Here is a 20,513-nt window from a genome sequence, read left to right as displayed (position 1 = left end):
TCTTCAAGTGAAAGATGACCGGAAAATATTTTCCGGTCATCCGGGAACAGATCCAGGCATCCTTGCCGGATCTGTTCCAAGAACAGATTCCCGACTGGGATCTGTTCTTGGAACAGATCCGGCAAGGATCTGTTCCAAGAACAGATCCTTGCTTAGGGATGACCGGAAAATTTTTCCGGTCATTTTCCGCTCGGAGAAGATGACCGGAAAAATTTTCCGGCAGTGGTAGGGTGGCGGCAGTGGTTGGGTGGGAGTGCTGGTTGGGTTGGTTGTTGTGGTTAATCAAATGGTTAGATTAGATTGGGTTGGTTTGTTTTTTTTTTTGTCTTTTTCTAAATTAAAGTAAGGGTATTTTGGGTGTTTGAAATTTTTAAGGTATATTTCTGACGTGTCAGATTATATGGAAGTGTCAGTTTTTTTTTAAGACTGAGAACTGACTGAAAAAACGTTGCCAGGGGTATTTTCGTCATATTTGGAGTTTAGGGGGTTTTGTGAGCGCCGACACAAAGTTTAGGGGATTTAGCGCCCGTTTTTAAACATCAGGGGGTTTAGCGTCCGTACCCCTAAAATTGAGGGTCCATGGGTGATTATTAGCCTAGATATATGGATATAAAGTATGTATCTATTGTATCTATATGACTTGTATATATTTGAATTGTTATGCACAATATAAATTATCTATTTATTTATTTAGAATGTCACCCCTCGACAATTTTTTTTTTTTTTTGAGGAAAATTAGTAATGAATTAAGCAGGAGATGTTAAATCAGCCATTACAAATTGATGGATTTCAGGTGGGGCATTCCCCATCCTTCTCAGACAACCCTGAGATTGGGCTAGAGCCCTCTTAGCTAACTCATGAGCTACAAAATTGGTATTCCTACCAGCAAAATAGATACCTAAGCAAAAATTCCTTCCTTCTAACTTAGAGCAATCTTCCACAATCAGACTCATATCACTGCCTTGCATATTGGTGTTGTTGAAACTTTCCACTGCTACCTTAGAATCTGAGGAGATCTCATAGGGAGTTAGATTTGTTTCATATGCCAGCCTGATACCGTTTCTGATTGCGCATGCTTCTCCTAAGCTAACTTCTGGATGGCCTTGATACCACCTCTCTTCTGTTACCCTGACTCTTCCTTCCCAGTCGCGAATAACCACTCCTGTAGAATAAATCTTTCTGCTCCTATCAAACCCAGCGTCTACATTGATTTTGAATATCCCTTTATCAGGCGGTACCCACCTTTTGTCTTCTGTCCTTCTGCTGATCACATCCCTTTCCCTGTTGTCTCCCCTGGGCCTTGCAACCGCTGCTTGGTACTCCTCTATGAATCTGCAGGCCCAGTCAGCAATTTGGTACTCCTCGACAATTATTTTTAAGGATACAAACAATTGCATTAAATCGATATTTGTATCCGGTAGACGTTTTACATGGGTCAGTAGAGAGTTTATTGCACATGTATCTTTTGAATTGATATAATGTATTCAAGTTGGAGATGAATGTTTGTAGTTTAAGTGCTATAGAGTTTTGTATATCATAAGAAAATTTGATACTCAAATTTGTTACATAATCTTACAAGACATGAAAGTTTGTTATTATTGTTAAGTTGTTTTGCTATTTAAGTATATAATGTTATATTGTACTGGTCTCATATTAATTAGTGGTATTAGAGCGGAGATTAGATCCTTCGGACTTGAAATCATCAAGCATGTTAACACAACACGAATGTAGGCCTTATACTATTTTTTTTTCTTTTGAATACCCTTATATCATCTTAATTAGTTTCTTAGTGTAGTTCTCAAAAGAAATAAAAATATACCTATATATAATTGTTATATGAATGCAGAAATTTCAGTCATATGGTTATTTTGAAATGCTGCTACACATTCATCATTTGAAGCCAAATTTGCATAGGCTCGGTTTATATTAAGTTATCAACTTATCAATCTTCATCCGCTATATGAACCTCCATATAAACAAATCCAATTGAAAATAGTAGAATCATGCACTTGATAACAATTCAATTGAGGCAAATCAAGCATTGATCAAACAAAAGTTATAAGAGAATGTACGTAGTTAACAACGAGGTCTGAAATGGAATGACAATAACTATTTTTAATCCGAATTCTAAATATGGAGCATGTTTAAAAGAAATTGAAAAAGTTTTCATCATTCTAACGTGTTCTCTCCGATTTGATCTATATTAGTCGGAACAATAGCTCCGTATACCAGATGGTATAAAAGTAATGTACTTACCATTCATTAATTGATAAATATTTGTTAAATACCTAATTTGATTATATAATACTCAATGAACCCCTTACTAGTGGAGAAAATTGGGATACATTTCACAATTTAAATGATTTTTCTTTTTGCAAAAGATAATCCTTTCAATTAATTTGAATGATGTGCCAATGTAATTATGTAATGTGCAATAATCATTTTGATGGAGAATAAATTTTTAAATGGCTTACAGAAGGTAATCAATTCTTTTAGGATTTTTCCTTAATTTGTGAAGTACATTATATTATAGGCATCTCAATTTTACTAAATAAATAAAATCATCATAAAATATCATTTAAAAGATTAAAAAGAAATGTAAAATTCAAAATAACAAAAGTAAAAAAAAAAGAATAAAAACCATAAAAATTCTACTTTACCCTACTTTACTTCTAACCTCCACCAAACACCTTCCTATTTAATAATTAATATTAAATATTTAACATTTAATAATTAGCAAATTACAATAATTAATTATATATCTTATAGAAAATATAAATTAATAAAATATATTAATTGGTTCTAGCGCACTATAGCAACAGCCACCATTAAATACTATTAACACCGTTTACTTCAAATCTGATAAAAATAAAATTCTAATTTTATTATTATTATTATTATCATTTTTAATTTTTAATTTTCGCCTTCCCTAAAAATCAAAATTATGTTCGGCGAACGACTGAAATTATCGGTAATTTCTTCTCCTTCTCGCCGCCGATTAACCTTCAAATCTAACCCGAAAACCACGATCCAACCCGTACCCGAATTAAGCTAAATTATCATCTTCTTTTTTACAAAACCCTAATTAGTACTTTTTTATCTATTTTTTACTCTTATGTACTCTGAGATTCACGAAATCAAAGTCGTTTTGTCTTTGTTTTTCTCGAGCTCATAAAGTACACGTGGCGATCTGGGTATTACGTTGCTTCACTCACATGTTTACTGTTCAAATCTAAGTGAAGTAAGTGAGTTCATTTCTGATTATTTTTTGGCTTTAATTTGTTGGGTTAGTTTTAATTATGAGTTATTGATTTTTTTTTACTGTTTTGAGTGTAAACTTTGAATGTGTTTTTTAATTTTTGTTTTTTACTTGGGGAATTTTTGAATTGAGTTGTAATTTAGGGTTTATTAAGGTTCGATCTATGTACATTTATTTGATATGTTGTTTTTGTTGAATTTAAACTTTGTTTGGATTTTTTAGCTCAATTTTGTTATTTTGATTGCTTATTTGATCTGGGATTTTGATATATGTACCTAATTTTAACTAGGTTTAGTCTAGATGACTGAGAGTCTGTGAAGCTAGTTAGTAGAGAAACTGAGTGAATGAAGGAAAATGGTGCAACGCAGCTAGGATATTTAAGAGATGGTAATCTAGGTAGCACGGACACGGAATAACGGTGTTATTTTAAGGTTTCCTATGTACAAAATGAATTTTCATGTCTGAAACGTCAAGTGTCCGAAACGGTTCCGAAACGTTAAACGTTGATTAAATGAAGTGTTTGTGCTACCTAGATGGTAATTTTTGGAGAATCATTTTTTTATGAAGTTCCTTTAGTTGATTTATAAGTATGATTTTAGTTTTAGTCAGCATGAAGAATTTGACATTTTGGGTTGGTACATGAACTTGGAGTTGGATGTTGATGTTTCATTGTAATTGGATTGAATTTCTGGGATTTTTTTTTGTGCATGTATTTTTTTACTACAGTAAATTCATCTCGTTGAGTTGTGAATTAAAACATTTGCAGATAAGACGATTATTGTGGTTATGCATGAGAATTGGATGCCTTGTACTGTCACACATGCTTTGACAATTGTAAAATTCGCATCACGGTTTTGGCTTCCTAAGTGAGCTGAATTTCTACATGGAAGCCAGCGTACAGGAAGCCCTTAGGGCAAGAGAGATTGCTGAGAAAAGATTTGTGGAAAAAGACTTTGCATCTGCGAAGAACTATGCTTTAAAGGCGAAATCACTATGTCCCGGACTGGAGGGTATATCTCAGATGGTTGCAACTTTTGAAGTTTATATTGCATCTCAGGTTGCATGTAATGGTGGAATTGATTACTATTCAGTTCTGGGGTTAAAACCTTCTGCAGACAGAGATGCGGTGAAAAAGCAGTACAGGAAGATGGCTGTGTTGCTTCACCCTGATAAGAATAAAACAGTGGGAGCCGATGGGGCATTTAAACTTTTATCTGAAGCATGGACCATGTTGTCAGATAATCTCAAGAGAAAGTCTTATGATCAAAAAAGAAACAAACAGATGACGTCATGTGTTGTGCAGACAAACTTATCTTCAGTTCATACTGCCGGCGTTACAGGATACACCAACTGTTCCAATCCATCAAACTCCCGTCGACTTGATACTTTTTGGACGGTGTGCACTTCTTGTAAAGTTCAGTATGAGTATCTGCGGAAGTATGTGAATAAGACTCTTTCATGTAAAAACTGCCGAGGTACTTTTGTTGCTGTGGAAACTGGGACCGCTCCCGTGAATGGTTCTTTTCCTTATTGTCCTTGGTCGTATGTTCCCGGCAGCGGCTATGGTACTCATGGATATGATGGAGTTACATATGTCCCGAACACCGCTCCTGTATATACGGGAAATGGGGTCTCCGGAATACACACTGGACACGGGTACGAGTATGTTTCAAATGTCTCATTTCAGTGGAGTTCATTCTCTGGGACTTCTGCTGGAGTTGTGGGCCACAATTCATCATCTTCTGTTTCCAGTGATGCAGCTTATCAGGTTAATAATGGACATGCTACTGGAGCAAGAGCTACTGTTAAATCAGCCGCTGATGGAAAGCGTGCGCCGAAAATTGCCACGACTAACCTTAACTTTAGTGTTGCTTCTAGCTATATCGACTCTTCAGTTTCCAAGGCTTGCAGACCTGATAAGAAAAGGAAGGTCATCGGATCCGGCAATGGGTATGAAGAGAAGGTTGTCATAAAGTCTGCTTCAGAAGTAAGATTAGCAAATGGAAATGCCACCGTCGAGCCTGATCCCAAGGTTTCAGTTCCGATTGAACTTCCAGCAAGACGTATCTTAACTGCACCTGCTTTTGATGCCAGGAAGTTATTGATTGACAAGGCGAGGAGTGAAATTCAGAAGAAATTAGAAGAGATGAGATCTGCTGCAGCTACAGCAGCAGTTAAAGTGAAGGCACAAGATCATTCCACAGAGGTAGGAGCAGCTTCTAAACATGATAATTCAGATGTTTCTGGCATTAAACCGAAGTCTGTTAAAATTATACCAACCGCGATAACAGTTCCTGACCCTGATTTCCATGACTTTGACAAAGATAGATCAGAGGAATGCTTCAAGCCAAAAGAAATATGGGCAATTTACGACGAAGATGATGGTATGCCACGCTTGTATTGTCTAATACGCCAGATTGTCTCTGTTAATCCCTTTAAGATTCTCATCACTTACTTAAACTCAAAAACTGATACTGAATTTGGGCAAGTGAATTGGATAGATTCGGGGTTCACAAAATCTTGTGGGCAGTTTAGAGCATGGAATACCGATATTGTTGATCAAGTCAACATTTTCTCTCACCTCTTGAAAGGGGAGAAAGCTGGCCGGGGAGGCTGCGTTAGAATTTACCCCAAAAGTGGAGATATTTGGGCTATATATCGAAATTGGTCACGAGACTGGGATAGATCAACTCCAGATTATGTGAGGCATCAGTATGAGATGGTGGAGGTTCTTGATGATTATTCTGAACAACTCGGGGTATGCGTCACTCCTCTCATCAAGTTGGTCGGTTTCAAGACAGTATATCAGAGGAATTCGAACAAGGACGCCATTAGATGGATCCCGAGGAGGGAGATGGTTCGTTTTTCTCACCAGGTGCCGTCTTGGTCACTTGAAGGAGAAGCAAGTACAAGTAACTTTCCAGGTAAGTGTTGGGATTTGGACCCCGCCGCAACTCCAGATGAACTGCTTCATACTGCAACAGAAGTGAAGGCTTAGCGTAACACAGTCGAGCAAGAGAAGTAACGATTCGTTTGGATCATTCTTATAGAAAACTCTTAGGTTGACTGTAAAATATTCCACACTTGGTTGAAGACCAATGCAGAATTAACTTCATATGATTTTAGATAATTTTACGTTAAACTCAGGAACGCCGTCATCATCGCCCGTCGTGCCCGAGAAATCCGAGTCCATTGACAAAGACAGGTTTGTGCATCTGTTGAAGGAGCATGTTGTTGTAACATTTATCGGTAGTTACAACTGTTGTTGTAAGCTTATTGTTATCTTTGGAGGAAAGACTTTTTTCGATGTTATGTACCCACAAAATTTGAAATGCATTAAGCTGTTAGGTCTCTTGATGGTGAATTGAGAATGAGTGTTGAGCAGTGGTGGACGCTCGCGCCCGCAAGCTCTAACAGATTTTTCGGGCCTATGAGCCATCATTTACTCATTTAAATTCTGTGGGTGATTAAACAAAGGGTTTAAAATTTAAATATTGCAAATCCTCTAAAGTTGGATCAAATTAATCAACTATGTTTTCCTAAACTTTGAAAAATGAAAAGAAAATTAAGATGTTCGATCGAATTTATTATAATTCCTTCCGTCCGTTAACACTATTATTTGACTTGATCAAACGATTAATTATTCTATGTAAAATTTAATTTGATGTCTGGATTTAGGGTAAACAATCGAGACCCATTGTTTATGATTTTTATAACTGCATTATGACATTCCTCATGTTAATTTTTATGTTAGTCAATTTGGTCAAGAGGTTAGATTTGACTCTTAAACTCTTTTTTCCCAGTTTCATCCAACAAAATGCCAAAAAATATAATTAAAATTAATTTATTTTTCTAAAATATCAATAAATTTAATAGAACATAATTAGAATATTTAATATAATTTCAATAAAAATATATTTCTAAATTATATAAAAAAATTCTAGAAATATTATGTACTATTTCAAAAGATAAATTATTAAAATATGATTGTCTATAAATCTAATTGAACTTGAACATATTAAAAAAAAAAAAATTCACGAACCATCATAGTTTAATAATTTTCATATATCACTATAATTAATAAATTATCCTTACAAAAAAAATATTTTCAATATCAATATAATCAATTAAAAATTTATTTCTTGAAACATCACATAATGTTTTTATATTTTTTATAAAAAAGATAAATATATTTTTATTGAAATGTTACATAATATTTTAATATTTTTTTATTAAATTTATTGTAATTTTAGAAAAATTTAAAAAATAATTTAAATTTTTAATTTTTTAATTTCTTTTACCATATTCAGATGAAACGGGATAAAATATGTTTAAAAATTGAATCTAACCTTTTAACCAAGTTGACTAATATAAAAGTTAACTATGGGTGTAATATTATAACATACTTGATGGAGTCTGTCCTCTTGGCCGTATATTAAACCTGCAAAACAGTGAAGATGGTCAATCGAATGGTGGTTGTCCAATCAATGCTCCGATGCTTAAGTCAGTCTAGACTCAAACATCGTACTCGTTAATCGAACAACCACCTATTTTGCAGGTTCAATCCGATCGACAATAATACTTTTAATTAGACGACATCTTTAAAACCTTCCACGTTCAAATTTGTCCACACTCGAATTGTATAGGTCCCTCACGGAAGGAAAATTCTAACCCCAAATTTTAAACGAATACATATATGGATACTGCAAATTCTAATCCCAAATTTTTAACGAATACATATATGGATACGGTTAGAACCTGTAATTTCACTTAATTTTTTAATATTATCAAACCTATCTATTTTGTAAATATGTTTTCTTGTTACTTTAAATATAGCAAGTACATAAGTTGACTTTTATTTTCTCATTTGATAATTATTCTACAATTAAATAATAGGAAAATTATAAAAAATGCTAAACACGCCTAATCTTTTCAAAAATGTTAATTTCCTAAAACAAATTCACTCAATACTTTTTCCTCTCCTTCTTTTGAATTATGGCTATGAATGTACGTAAAATAAAATAACATGGAATTGAATAACTATTTCATAAGTAATGGACATACCATTCTTTAATTTTTGAGAAGAGTACTTATTCCACAAAATTATAAATTAGCAATTCCACGAAATAGCTATTTCATGAAACAAAGTAAAAAAATAGGCTTAATGGCAAAAAAAAAAACCAAACCTTTACGACTTGCTGTAATTATATCCAAACCTTTTAATTTTTGCAATAATATCCAAATTGCATTATTTTGTTGCAATAATATCCAAATTGCACTTTTTATGTGATTTTTTTGAATTTTTTGCCATTTTTTTGGGATTTTACTATATTATTATACATCAAAACATAATAATACCCTAATATCTTAATTGAAAACAACAAGTTTAGCCATCAATTTGACTATTATTGCAATAAAAAAATGCAATTTGGATATTATTGCAAAAATTAAAAGGTTTGGATATAATTGCAACAAGTCGTAAAGGTTTGGATTTTTTTTACCATTAAGCCAAAAAAATAATAACTATTCTAAACGGAATATTCCATTCTGCACCTATTACATGAACCAAACATAGCCTATGCATGGGTTAAGGGTTTAGGATTTTAGATTATTAGGGGTTTGGGTTTTTGGGTTAGGTTTAACATTTAGACCTTAGGGTTTACTTTTTAAGATTTTGGGGTTTAGGTTTTAGGCGTGCGGCAACAGATGGAGATGGTGGCCGAAGGCCAGAAGCCGGAGATGATGGCTGGCGGTTTTTGCCTGCAACCTTCGGTGAGGGTGGTAGCTGACAGTGGAGAGCGGTAGTCGACGAAGGCTGATGATCGCCGATGGATTATGTCGGTGATCGTCGGTGAGGATGGTGGCCAGAGGGGAGGTGGTTGGTGGCCGGCAGTTTCCACCAGCGACTGTCAGTGGGGATGATGGTGGGGTCGGAGGGGTTGCATGGAGGGTGGTCGGCTGGAGGATGCGGCTGGTCGGAGGCGGTGGTGGTGGTGGTCGGAAGTGATCGATGGTTGGTTTATTTAAGTATTTTTTTTTTAATTTTTAGGTACTAATGTAATAAATGGGCTAATTGGTAATTTGTAACTTCTTTGTTTTTAGGGTAGTTTTGTGATTTACCCTAAATTAAATGTATTATTTTAAAAAAAATCTACTACTTATTTAAATGAATAAGAGCATGCATTTAATTATTATTGATGCCTAGATTAATCTATCTTTCTTATTAGTCTAGATTCAATTAAAATCAAAATAAGATTTTTTATAATCTTTTATTGCATAATTATATAAATTTTGTTATAAAACAACAGTTAAAAGAAAGATGCTAAACTTTTAACAGGTAATATTGTCCCATATCTATACTATATATAAAAGCACGGATGGGTGGGGGGGACAGGCAAATTTACCGAATAATCCTTTTCAGTTTACTACTAAATGAAGGTTTTATAGTCATTAACTAATTGGTTATTTAATTAATCACTATTGTAATTAAAGTCCTAATTAGAATAGGTAGCTAAATTATCTCCATATTGTAATTAAAGTCCTAATTAGAATAGGTAGCTAAATTATCTCCAATTTAGTTTTTAATATGTAGAAAATAACTAAATTGTTTCCAAATTAGTAGGAATACCTATCTTTTAGTAATCTTATTAAAATTTCTATCTTATTATTTTTAAAGATATTATTAATAAAATTAAATTAATTATTTAATTATGTTTATTATAAACCAAAAAAAAGAATAAATTTAGTGTGGAAAAAATTTAATAGCCGAATATATTATATTTACTTTTAAAAAAATTCTTAACTAATTTAATATTAATTATAAATAAAAAAATTAATATAATTATAATAAATTTACTAATATGTACATTGACGAGTTACGTTACGAGCCACGTGCATAGCACGTAATGCGAAACTAGTCAGATAAAAGAAAACACTTTCGGCAAAAAAAAATCGTTATTTTTAGTTATACCTTAAATAGCAATATAACTAAAACAAATAAGAAAATAAAACATTTCAAAATCATAAGCTATATTTATATATATTCCAACTAACTAACAACTGAATTTCGTCTATATTTAGTTTACACATCAAATCTCCGATGTTAATTCATGATAAATTTAACAAATAAACAACTAAAAAACCATTTATAATTATATAAAAAAAAACCATTTATAGCACACATGTTTTTACGTTTTAGTTGGCAAATATGAGCCAACTAAAATACTTGGTTGTATGCAAATATATTGCGAGTACTTCTCTGAATCGCATATATTTTAAGTTTTTTTTTCACTATATAAACCATGAATTATCATCAACAAAACATAAATCCATTACCAAAGCTTTAAGATATATAGCACAAGGATGGCTAAAGGAATGAAGTCCCTAAACGCCATTCATGGAGCTATCTTCTTTGTTTTATTTGCAGTACTTATAAACACCGCCGCTTCTGATTCTTCACCACAACTTCCCGACAATGCAGCTGCCCTAGACGCTTGGTTTTCTTCCTATGTGAAGCCGGTCGGAGGCCGTAAAGGCCTAGATCCACTTCTTGTCGCTGCTGAGGCTAAACCTAAGATCATTAGGGTTAGGCAAAAGGGAGGCGGAGATTTTAAGACGATAACCGACGCGGTTAAGAGTATCCCGTTAAAGAATACGCAGAGAGTGATTGTGGATATTGGTGATGGTGTTTATACTGAGAAAGTTACCATCGGTGTTGATCAACCGTTCGTTACATTTTATGGTTCTTCAAAGAGTATGCCAACTCTTGCTTTTGGTGGCACTGCTAAACAATATGGAACTGATGATAGCGCCACTTTGATTGTTATGGGTGATTATTTTGTTGCTGCCAATATGATTATCAAGGTAATTAAAATGATATGAATAGTTGAAATCTGACCTAACCGTTTAAACTCGTGCTTAAATTATCAAACTTTTATGATCGAAAAGTATAGACATTCACATTCGACATGCGAGGGTCCTAATGGATATTTGACGCTCCAATTCTAATAGACATTTGCGTGCGAAACTTCTAATAATAAGCATTTGCGTGATAAAGTTACTGTTTGAGATTTTAGACCGATTAATGGAGATTCGCATGTGAGGGTCCTTATAGTCATTTGACGCTTCCAGTCTAACGGGCATTTGCGTGCGAAAATTCTAATAAGCATTCGCATAGTAAAATTATAGTTTGAGATTTTAAGTTGATCAATTATTTGACACCAAGTCATTTAGGAATTTTTATTTAAATTAATATATTTTAGCAATTTTGATACTAATAATTATTTTGTTGGAATAGAATACTGCACCAAGGCCAGAAGGGAAACCAGGAGGTCAAGGTGTTGCTTTAAGAATATGGGGAAATAAGGCAGCCCTTTATAGCTGTAGACTTCTTGGATTTCAAGACACTTTGTGTGATGATCATGGCATGCATTTCTACAAGGATTGTTATATTGAAGGCACTGTCGATTTCATTTTCGGACGTGGAAAATCTATGTTCGTGGTACGTAATTATGCATGCAATTTTAATTTCTTTAACAAAATACTGTACAAATTTAATCTAACACCTAGCTATTTTGAAATGCAGAACACAATGATACATGTGGTCAAGGATATATACTTGACCGTGATTACCGCTCATGCGCGATCGATGCCAGAAGAAGATACTGGATTTGTATTTGCTCATTGTCGTATTTCCGGTGACGGAGATGGTGCAGCCAATAGAAATGGAGCGTATTTAGGGCGAGCATGGATGGCGATGCCCCGAGTTATCTTTGCTCATACTAGAATGAGTAAAGCTGTCTGCCCGGATGGATGGTATGACAATGTTCATCCTGAAAGACAAAAGTAAGTATATACAAGCGAAAATTCTTATCTCGACCCGATTTATAAACTTTTGTTGTATTTTTCGTTACGAAAAATTAATTATTTTTTGCAACGCAGGACCGTGGAATTTGCAGAATACATGAGTACTGGACCAGGATATACTCCAGGAAAGCGTGTGAAATACAGCAAGCAATATACGGCTGCACAAGTGAAACCCTACCTTTCTCTTGACTTCATTCGTGCTGCTGAATGGCTGCTTCCTCCACCAAAACTTTAAATTTTTTAAGTTTGCCTTCAATGTTGTAATGTTATATTCATAATTGATTCTTATGTGTATTTAACATTTCAACTTTCTGATATTGTAATTTATGTTTTTGTATCAACTTTCAAATATTCAATAAATTTTCCATCAATGTTGTAAATTTTCAATTCCATTGGATTTTCTATTTTTTGTTCTTTTCAAAATTTTGTGAAGTTAACTAGCTTCAGATAGGTTGTCGTGGGAATTTCAATTTCTTTTCACTTGTTCGATATGAGATATTAATGTGGTGCTTAATTGATGGACTTTGTAATATGTCCTAAATATTTCAAGAAAATTCAATAGACATAATCATTCAATTTTTCATTAAGGGTCCAACTTTTCAAAAATACCAATTTTAATATAATTTGGATAAATATATTTTAAACAAAAAAAAATTAAGCATTCTTTATAGATATGATAAAAGTAGGATTAATTACGTATAAAATCTCGGCCTTTACATCAAGTTTCAAAAAAAATAACATGATTTTTAAAAGAAATAAAAAGTTACGTCTGTGATCGACACTTTTTAAAACTCATGTTTTTTTTTTCAAAATTTAATGTAAAGATTGTGGTTTAATATGCAATTAATCCTAAAAAAATACCTAATGCATAACTTATATTTATAGAAAAACAATAGCTATTAAAATAATGGACCAAAATAAAACTACGGTAAAAGTTTCAATTTCAAAAAATAAAATTACAGACGGGAATTCGGTGATCGCCCCTAAACGACTCAACTAGGTTGACACTAATAGAAATAGATTACTCCTATTTTTCTATATTGTTTTAGTGTAATTATCTCGTACTCATGTTTGTCTTAAAATTCTTTATACTCATTTCATGTTTGAGAATTTCAGGTACAATGCAAGTATAATTTGCGAGTTTTAAGCCATTAAAAAGTTATTGGGATCATAACTGAAGTATAGTGAAAAGTTAAGTGCAAAGAAACAGAGAAAATAGACGCCGAAAGCATAGTTGCTTATTTATAATTTTTACCCTTTTTCATTAAGTAAAGATTTTTGAATTGCTTAGAGACGTCTGATGAATTTATGATCTTAAAAAAAACAGTAGACATCTAAAAAATTTAGAAAATCAAGAACCAACTCATTTGGAGACGAAATGACTTCAATTTAATTTTTTTAATGATTATTAACGTTTTAATATTTTTATTTTTTTTATTTCTTAGTTTTAATAAGTAAATGAAGTAAGAAAATTAGAAAAATTAAAATTAAGAAAAATTAAATAATATAAATTAAATTTATTAAACCATTAGTCGCATAAAAATAGTTATATTTGTGTCAAAAATAAGTTTAAAGACCGGAATGAAATTTATTTATTTTTTAGTTAAATCATTTAACTTAATTGACTAATACACAAAATCAACATAACGAATAAAATATTAACAGAAATAAAAATGGATAATCATATTGTCTTCAAGTAAGAGGATGAAAATTAAAAGTATAATTATGGCATATATGATCCGAGAGTGATTTATATAAAAAACAGTAAAAAAAAAGAGCAAATTATGCTAAAATCTCTGAAATATATCATAATTAACAGTTTGGTATCGATCCTTTATTTCAAAATTCTATTTAATGGTTTCTGATCAGTTTTAATTCTGTTGAGGTACCAAATCGTTTAAAGGTGAGATATCAAATCGTTTAATAAATTAAAAGTGAGAGATCAAATCGTTTGAAAGTTAGTGTTAAAATTAACAAAAAGGCCTAATAGTATTTTTTAGATAAATGATGGATATATTAGCTCTATCACAAAATGTGATTGGCAAAAATCTTTAAAAGACAAAGTCAAACAAATTTACAAAAAAAAAGCTAAATTGCGAAAAACATCATTTTTCGAATAGGAAAAATCATGGTGGTTATCCTTATAAATTTCAAAAGAATTGAAACTAAGAGACCATTAAATAGACTTTTGAAACAAGGAGTACCAAATTGTTACTTATGATATAGCTCGGGAACCTCAGCGGAATTTTTGCTAAAAAATAGCAAATTATGCTGAGGTCCCTGAGATATATTATAAATAACAGTTTGTTACCTCTTATAACAAAAGTCTACTTAATGGTCTCTCACTTTTAATATGTTAACTGAGAGACCTTTCTGTTAATTTGGGGACCAAATTGTTTAATGGAACTAAAACTGAGATATCAAATCGTTTAAAAGTGAGCTGTCAAATCGTTTTACAAAATTAAAAATGAACTGTCAAATCGTTTAATAAAATTAAAAGTGAGGACCAAATCGTTCACGAAATTAAAAGTGGGGTACTAAATCATGTGAAAGTAAGTGTCAAAATTAATTGAGGGGTCTAATAGTTAACGAAATTGAAAGTTGGGGACCATTAGGTAGGATTTTAAAATAAAAAATATCAAACTGTTAATTATCATATACCTTAAGGATCTCAGGGTAATTTACTCAAAAAAAATGCTGAGCTTTTAACCCAGGTATTTTTGTCACAAATTATTTCATTCATTCATTATACAACTCCATTTCTTTTATCCTTACATTAGATTAGACATCAAATCTCCGATGTTAATTCGTGATAAAATTAGCAAATAAACTAAAAATGGACAACTAAAACGCCATTTATAGTACAAATATTTTTATGTTTTAGTTGGCAAATAAAACACTTGGTTGCATATGTAAATACATCATCATTTCCAAATGACAAAAACACAAAATATTCCGAAGATTTCTCTGAATCCCACAAATTTTAAACCATTTGTAGTATAAATAAACTTTGAGTTATCATCAACAAATCAGAAAATCAATTACAAAAACTCTTAGGTATATAGCAGAAGAATTACACAAGAATGTCTCTTAAAGCCATTCATGGTGCTGTTTTTTTAATCTTAGCCATAGTTATAAACAGCGCCACTTGTGATTCTTCTGCCCAAATACCAGACACTGTTTCTGCCCTAAACAGTTGGTTTCAAGCCAACGTAAAGCCGGTCGAAAGCCGAAAAGGAACCCTAGATCCACTTCTTGTAGCTGCAGAGGCTAAACCTAAGATCATTAAGGTTAGAAAGAATGGAAGCGGAGATTTTAAGACGGTAACCGACGCGGTTAAGAGTATTCCGTTGAAGAATACACAGAGAGTGATTGTGGATATTGGTGGCGGCGTTTATACTGAGAAAGTTGAGATTGATGTTGATCAACCGTTTGTTACGTTTTATGGATCTCCAAAGGATATGCCAACTATTTCTTTTGGTGGCACTGCTAAAAAATTTGGAACTGATGATAGCGCCACTTTGATTGTTATGGGTGATTATTTTGTTGCTGCAAATATAATTTTTCAGGTAATTATAGATGTGATATTGGATTTATAAAACAATAGTCGGTTACGGATTATTGCGGTCAGTTAACTTTAAAATATTTGACTGAACGGTTATCGTCGTGTTTTTTGTTATACTTTGGTAAATGTTTTTTTTTATAATTGGAGAGAGGAGAGCGCTCGTAGAAGGATTTAAACTCACGATCTAGCAGTTTGTTGTCCAGCGTTTATACCATTTGAGTTATAGCTCATTGGTTGATAACTGAATTTTTGTTTTTATACATGAGACGATACTATAGCAATTCAGGTAAAAAAATTGCTTATGTGGCAATGTACATATCAGATAATCACATAAGTTTTTGTTGCCATATAAACAATTTTGACATGATTTGCTATTGTAACATCATATTGATGTAAAGTTTAGTTACCAAAATATAGCAAATAATCAATGGTAACCGTTTTTATTTAATTATAATTCAAACAATTCTTGAGTTATAATCTAACAGTTTTTTCTTTTTGAATTAATTGGCTATTTGACATGTTTCCAAAATTTCTATAATCGAAAAAAATAAAGTTTAAGTTCAATGGACATTCGCATGAATTTGACGATTCAAGTTTAATGGGCATTTGCGTGCGAGAATTCTAACAAGCATTTGTGTTTATGAATTATTTGGCACCGTGTTATTTAGGATTAATTATTTAAATTTAAAATTGTTACTGAGTTATGGTTTTGGTGCTAATAATTATTTTGTTGGAATAGAATACTGCACCAAAGCCAGAAGGAGCAGTAGGAGGTCAAGGAGTTGCTTTAAGAATATGGGGAAATAAGGCAGCCCTTTATAACTGTAAACTTCTTGGATTTCAAGACACTTTGTGTGATGATCACGGCATCCATTTCTACAAAGATTGTTATATCGAAGGCACTGTTGATTTCATTTTCGGACGTGGAAAATCTATGTTCGTGGTACGTAAATTTGCATGCAATTTTAATTTCTTTAACAGAATATTATGAAAATTTAAATTAAAACATAACTAACTATTTGAAATTGGTATGCAGAATTCAGAATTACATGTGATCAAGGATAAGTTTTTGACGGTGATTACCGCTCAAGCGAGATCAATGCCGGAAGAAGATACTGGATTTGTATTCGCTCATTGTACTATAACCGGTGAAGGAGATGGAGCCAACGATAGAAATGGAGCATATTTAGGGCGAGCATGGCAGAAGATGCCACGAGTTATTTTCGCTTACACTAAAATGGGTAGTGCTGTCAGCGTTGAGGGATGGTATGACAACATTCATCCCGAAAGACAAAAGTAAGTATGCAAGCGAGAATTCTTATCTAGACGTGATTCATAGTGGAAAACTATTAAATAAATGAACTCAACAACTCAAAAATAGTTGAATTCGTATAAGAAAATCTCTATGCAGAGATTTACATTCAGTTCAAACCAAATCGAATTAAATCTGTTGGTTCAACTGATTTTTAAGTTTAGTAACCTAAAAGTAAAAAACGGAAAGAGGACAATTCCTTTTGGACATCATCTGCTCCAGCGAAAGCAGATTTTACCTTTTTTATTTCCAAAACCGAACGAACACGGAAAAAGTAAAAAAAATTATAATTTCACTCCAAACTGAGAAGAATCTATCGGTTCAATTAAGTTTTTTAATTTGATTCGATTTTTGCACACTTTTACATTCACGACATGATATAGGCTACAAATTTCCCATATGTATGATTCATCTTTTCAATTAAAATCTTAATACTTCCAATTCATGTTTTCTAGAATAACTCTTTGAAGAATTTTAATCATTTTACTATGAACTTTCTAAAAAGGACCTAGCAATTTACACATTTTAGATTTTTCTTTTGTCAACTTGAGGGGTAAAATGAGACTTTGTTGGTAATTTTTAGTTACTAAAGTTGGATAATTTTGTGCAATGTAGGACTGTGGAATTTGCAGAATACAAGAGTAGTGGACCTGGATTTACTCCAGAGAAGCGTGTTAAATACAGCAAACAATATACGGCTGCACAAGCGGAACCCTACCTTACACTTGACTACGTTGAAGCTTCTAAATGGCTGCTTCCTCCACCACAACTTTGAAATCTTTAATTTTACCTTCAACCGTATACATGTAAATGTTGTCATGTTATTCATAATCGATTTTTTGGGGTTTTCACATTTCAACTTTCCAATATTGTAATTGTAATTGTAATTGTAATTGTAATTGATTTTTTCATCAACTTTCCAATATTTAATATATTGACATTTTTCTTCATTCTTCTAATTTTATATTCCATTTAATTTATTTATATTATTGTTATTATTTGGTATTTTTTTATAATTTTGTCAAGTCAATAAGCCTCAAATGAGTAATTTTTGTATTTTTCTTATCGCTCGACATAACAAAAATAAAAATAAATTTTAAATTATTATTATGGTTTGTCATTTTGATTCAACAATAGGTGTATCGTTTGTACATACTCCACCAAGATGACAAAGATAATTAATTAAATATGAGATTTATTTTTATCTTTTAACACATCGTTCCTCGTGTAGTTAAAAGCACTTATTTGATATATTTTGAATAGCTCAAATATTAATTTTTTTTAAATCAAATATAGCAATAAATTTTTTAAAAAGATTCAAACACTGTTTATATATATATATATATATATACATTTCATTATGTTGGTCAGTTATGAACTTTTCTAAAAAATAAAAAGTTAATCTATTTTTTTTAAATTCTTTTGATAACATTTTCTTGATATTTTAAAAATCATAAAAAAAGTTAATAATTAACACATAAAGTTAAATATTTATTCCTATTTTATAAGGAATAAATGCTAAAAAGGTCAGAAAAAAGAAACATTTAACCGGATTGTTTTGTAAGAAATAAAAGACACCTTGTATTCACCATTTGTCCATCAGAGCCCTTCAAGTTTAGAAAAAAGGAAGATGCAATTACTCTTCACATTAAGCATAATTCACATTTAAATCTTGATGCCATTCTTTATTTTTGTTTTTATTAATATTTAGTTTAGTGGTAAGCCGAAGCCACTTCTATGAGACCACAGGTTGGAGTCAAATTCTGAGGGAAGTTGAGCAACCCAATATAAAAGGTACAATTAAGGAAAAATTTGTTGAATATTAAATATAATGAAAATCTCATATTGAAAAAAATAAACAGATCTTATTTTTATAACTAAAGTGACTAAATTGCAAGAAACTTCCATGCTAATTTAGAAAATTTTAAACAATAAAAGAAAACCAACGTCACCCAAGCCACTCCCTCCCTCCTCCATCAAGAAGGCTGTAGGAATTTTAGAGCGAGTTCCAATCAGGGGCGCGGAACCAGCCTTATGGCTGAGGTAGCGACAGCCCCTGCAAAAAATTTTTTTAACAAAAACACTCTTGAATTTTTTTTTTTGAAAAAATATAATAATTTTTATGTATTTCGCCCCCTCAAAATAAAATTTGTATGATATCGTCCCCCATTTCACAAAAGCTAGTTCCGCCCCTGGCTCCAATATTTAAATAGCATTATATTTTTCTCTCAAAAAGTAGCATTATAATTTTGAAACACATACATAAGTTTCTTTTAGCTTTTTTTTAATTAATTTAAAAAAACAAAAAAGAAATTTTTTTTCTAAAAACTAGTTTGTTGTGTACGTGCATTACACATGGTCATGTTTTTTTTTATCATAATTTATGTATGAGATTATTGAGTATGAGATTATTTAATATAATTTTGTAATTATAACATGATTTATAAATAAATATGACCATTCAAATATAAAATATTTAGTCGTACATTTTTTTTGAGATTATTTTACGAATACCGAAAAAAATAAAAATATTTACAAAGATACTACTTGCATTTTTTTAACAGAAATATAAAAAATAATTATAAAAATACAGATTTTCAAAAAATACTCACAAAAATACAACTTTTTTGTATACACATATAATTTGTATATTATCTATATAATCCGTATATAATACGAATTATATACAATTATATACGTCTTTTTAAAAAAAAAATCAAATCTATCAGATATGAAAATTCAATATGTATATAATCTGTATATAATACGAAATATATACGATTTTTTTAAAATCAGATATAAAAATAAAAATTCCAGATCTGAAAAACGAAGGAGATGAGGATGAAGACGAAATGAAAATTCAAAATCTCGAATTATATACAATAAATCCTAGATCTACACATACAACAAGAACAAAATCCTAAATCTAGACATACAAATCCTAGATCTCAACATACAAATATGATTTCATAATGTTTGAAATCTAATTTTATAAAATAAATACGAACGACGGCGTGAGGAGTGCAGAGGAACAACAACGAGATCGTGAGGGAGGCACGGCGGCGGCGGCGAGCGAAGCAGCAGGGGCGGCGGGGACGAGCGGAACAGCGGGGGCGGCATAGAGAAGGTACGGCGGCGAGTGGAGGAGAAGGAAAGTAGATTGTGGTGGTGATTTTATAAGATGAAGATTGATGTTAGTGGTGGTGGATGTTAATGGAGGAAGAGAGAAAATAAAAATAGGGTTTGAGTGGAGAACATGAAAAAAAAAAGGAGAAACGATATTTTTGTTAATAAAAAAAGATAAGGTGGCATATTTAAAAATATGAAAACACTCTTATAAAAAGAAAGTATAAGTTAGCATGTTTGTAAATATTTTACCATATAATGTTATAGGGTGTAAATATTTTATTTTTCTTTTAGATTTATTTTTTATCATTTTTTAAAATGAATATATATATATATATACTATATATAAAAGCACGGATGGGGGGGGAGGAGAACAGACAAATTTA

The 20,513-nt window shown here is 31.8% G+C and overlaps 4 protein-coding genes across 5 annotated transcripts; 3 read left to right on the top strand and 1 right to left on the bottom strand.

Annotated features, from left to right (window-relative positions):
* Nucleotides 1–746: 746 nt before the first annotated feature.
* Nucleotides 747–1,397, bottom strand: LOC126657236 (uncharacterized). Its single transcript, XM_050351898.1, has one exon. It carries the CDS (start codon nt 1,395–1,397, stop codon nt 747–749), a length of 651 nt encoding a protein of 216 aa, XP_050207855.1.
* Nucleotides 1,398–2,873: 1,476 nt separating this feature from the next.
* Nucleotides 2,874–6,623, top strand: LOC126656533 (uncharacterized). Of its 2 annotated transcripts, none has more exons than XM_050351118.2 (2): nt 2,874–3,241; nt 4,026–6,623. In XM_050351118.2, the coding sequence occupies exon 2, from the start codon at nt 4,143–4,145 to the stop codon at nt 6,255–6,257; it is 2,115 nt and encodes a 704-aa protein (XP_050207075.1). In that variant the 5' UTR covers nt 2,874–3,241; nt 4,026–4,142; the 3' UTR covers nt 6,258–6,623. The 2 variants fall into 2 exon arrangements, with proteins under 2 accessions (XP_050207075.1, XP_050207076.1); XM_050351119.2 differs by having other exon boundaries at nt 2,874–3,245.
* Nucleotides 6,624–10,581: 3,958 nt separating this feature from the next.
* On the top strand, nt 10,582–12,504 carry LOC126656536 (pectinesterase PPME1-like). Its single transcript, XM_050351125.2, has 4 exons — nt 10,582–11,122; nt 11,556–11,759; nt 11,844–12,103; nt 12,200–12,504. The coding sequence occupies exons 1-4, from the start codon at nt 10,622–10,624 to the stop codon at nt 12,357–12,359; spliced, it is 1,125 nt and encodes a 374-aa protein (XP_050207082.1). The 5' UTR covers nt 10,582–10,621; the 3' UTR covers nt 12,360–12,504.
* A 2,644-nt stretch (nt 12,505–15,148) lies between these two features.
* On the top strand, nt 15,149–17,953 carry LOC126656537 (pectinesterase 2-like). The gene is made up of 4 exons (XM_050351126.2): nt 15,149–15,693; nt 16,429–16,632; nt 16,726–16,985; nt 17,617–17,953. Exons 1-4 carry the CDS (start codon nt 15,208–15,210, stop codon nt 17,774–17,776), a joined length of 1,110 nt encoding a protein of 369 aa, XP_050207083.1. The 5' UTR covers nt 15,149–15,207; the 3' UTR covers nt 17,777–17,953.
* Nucleotides 17,954–20,513: the final 2,560 nt, after the last annotated feature.

This window comes from Mercurialis annua, linkage group LG7, assembly GCF_937616625.2.
Source record: "Mercurialis annua linkage group LG7, ddMerAnnu1.2, whole genome shotgun sequence".
NCBI lineage: Eukaryota > Viridiplantae > Streptophyta > Magnoliopsida > Malpighiales > Euphorbiaceae > Mercurialis > Mercurialis annua.
The sequence above is the reverse complement of the archived record's forward strand: the minus strand, read 5'-3'. Positions and strand labels throughout refer to the sequence as shown.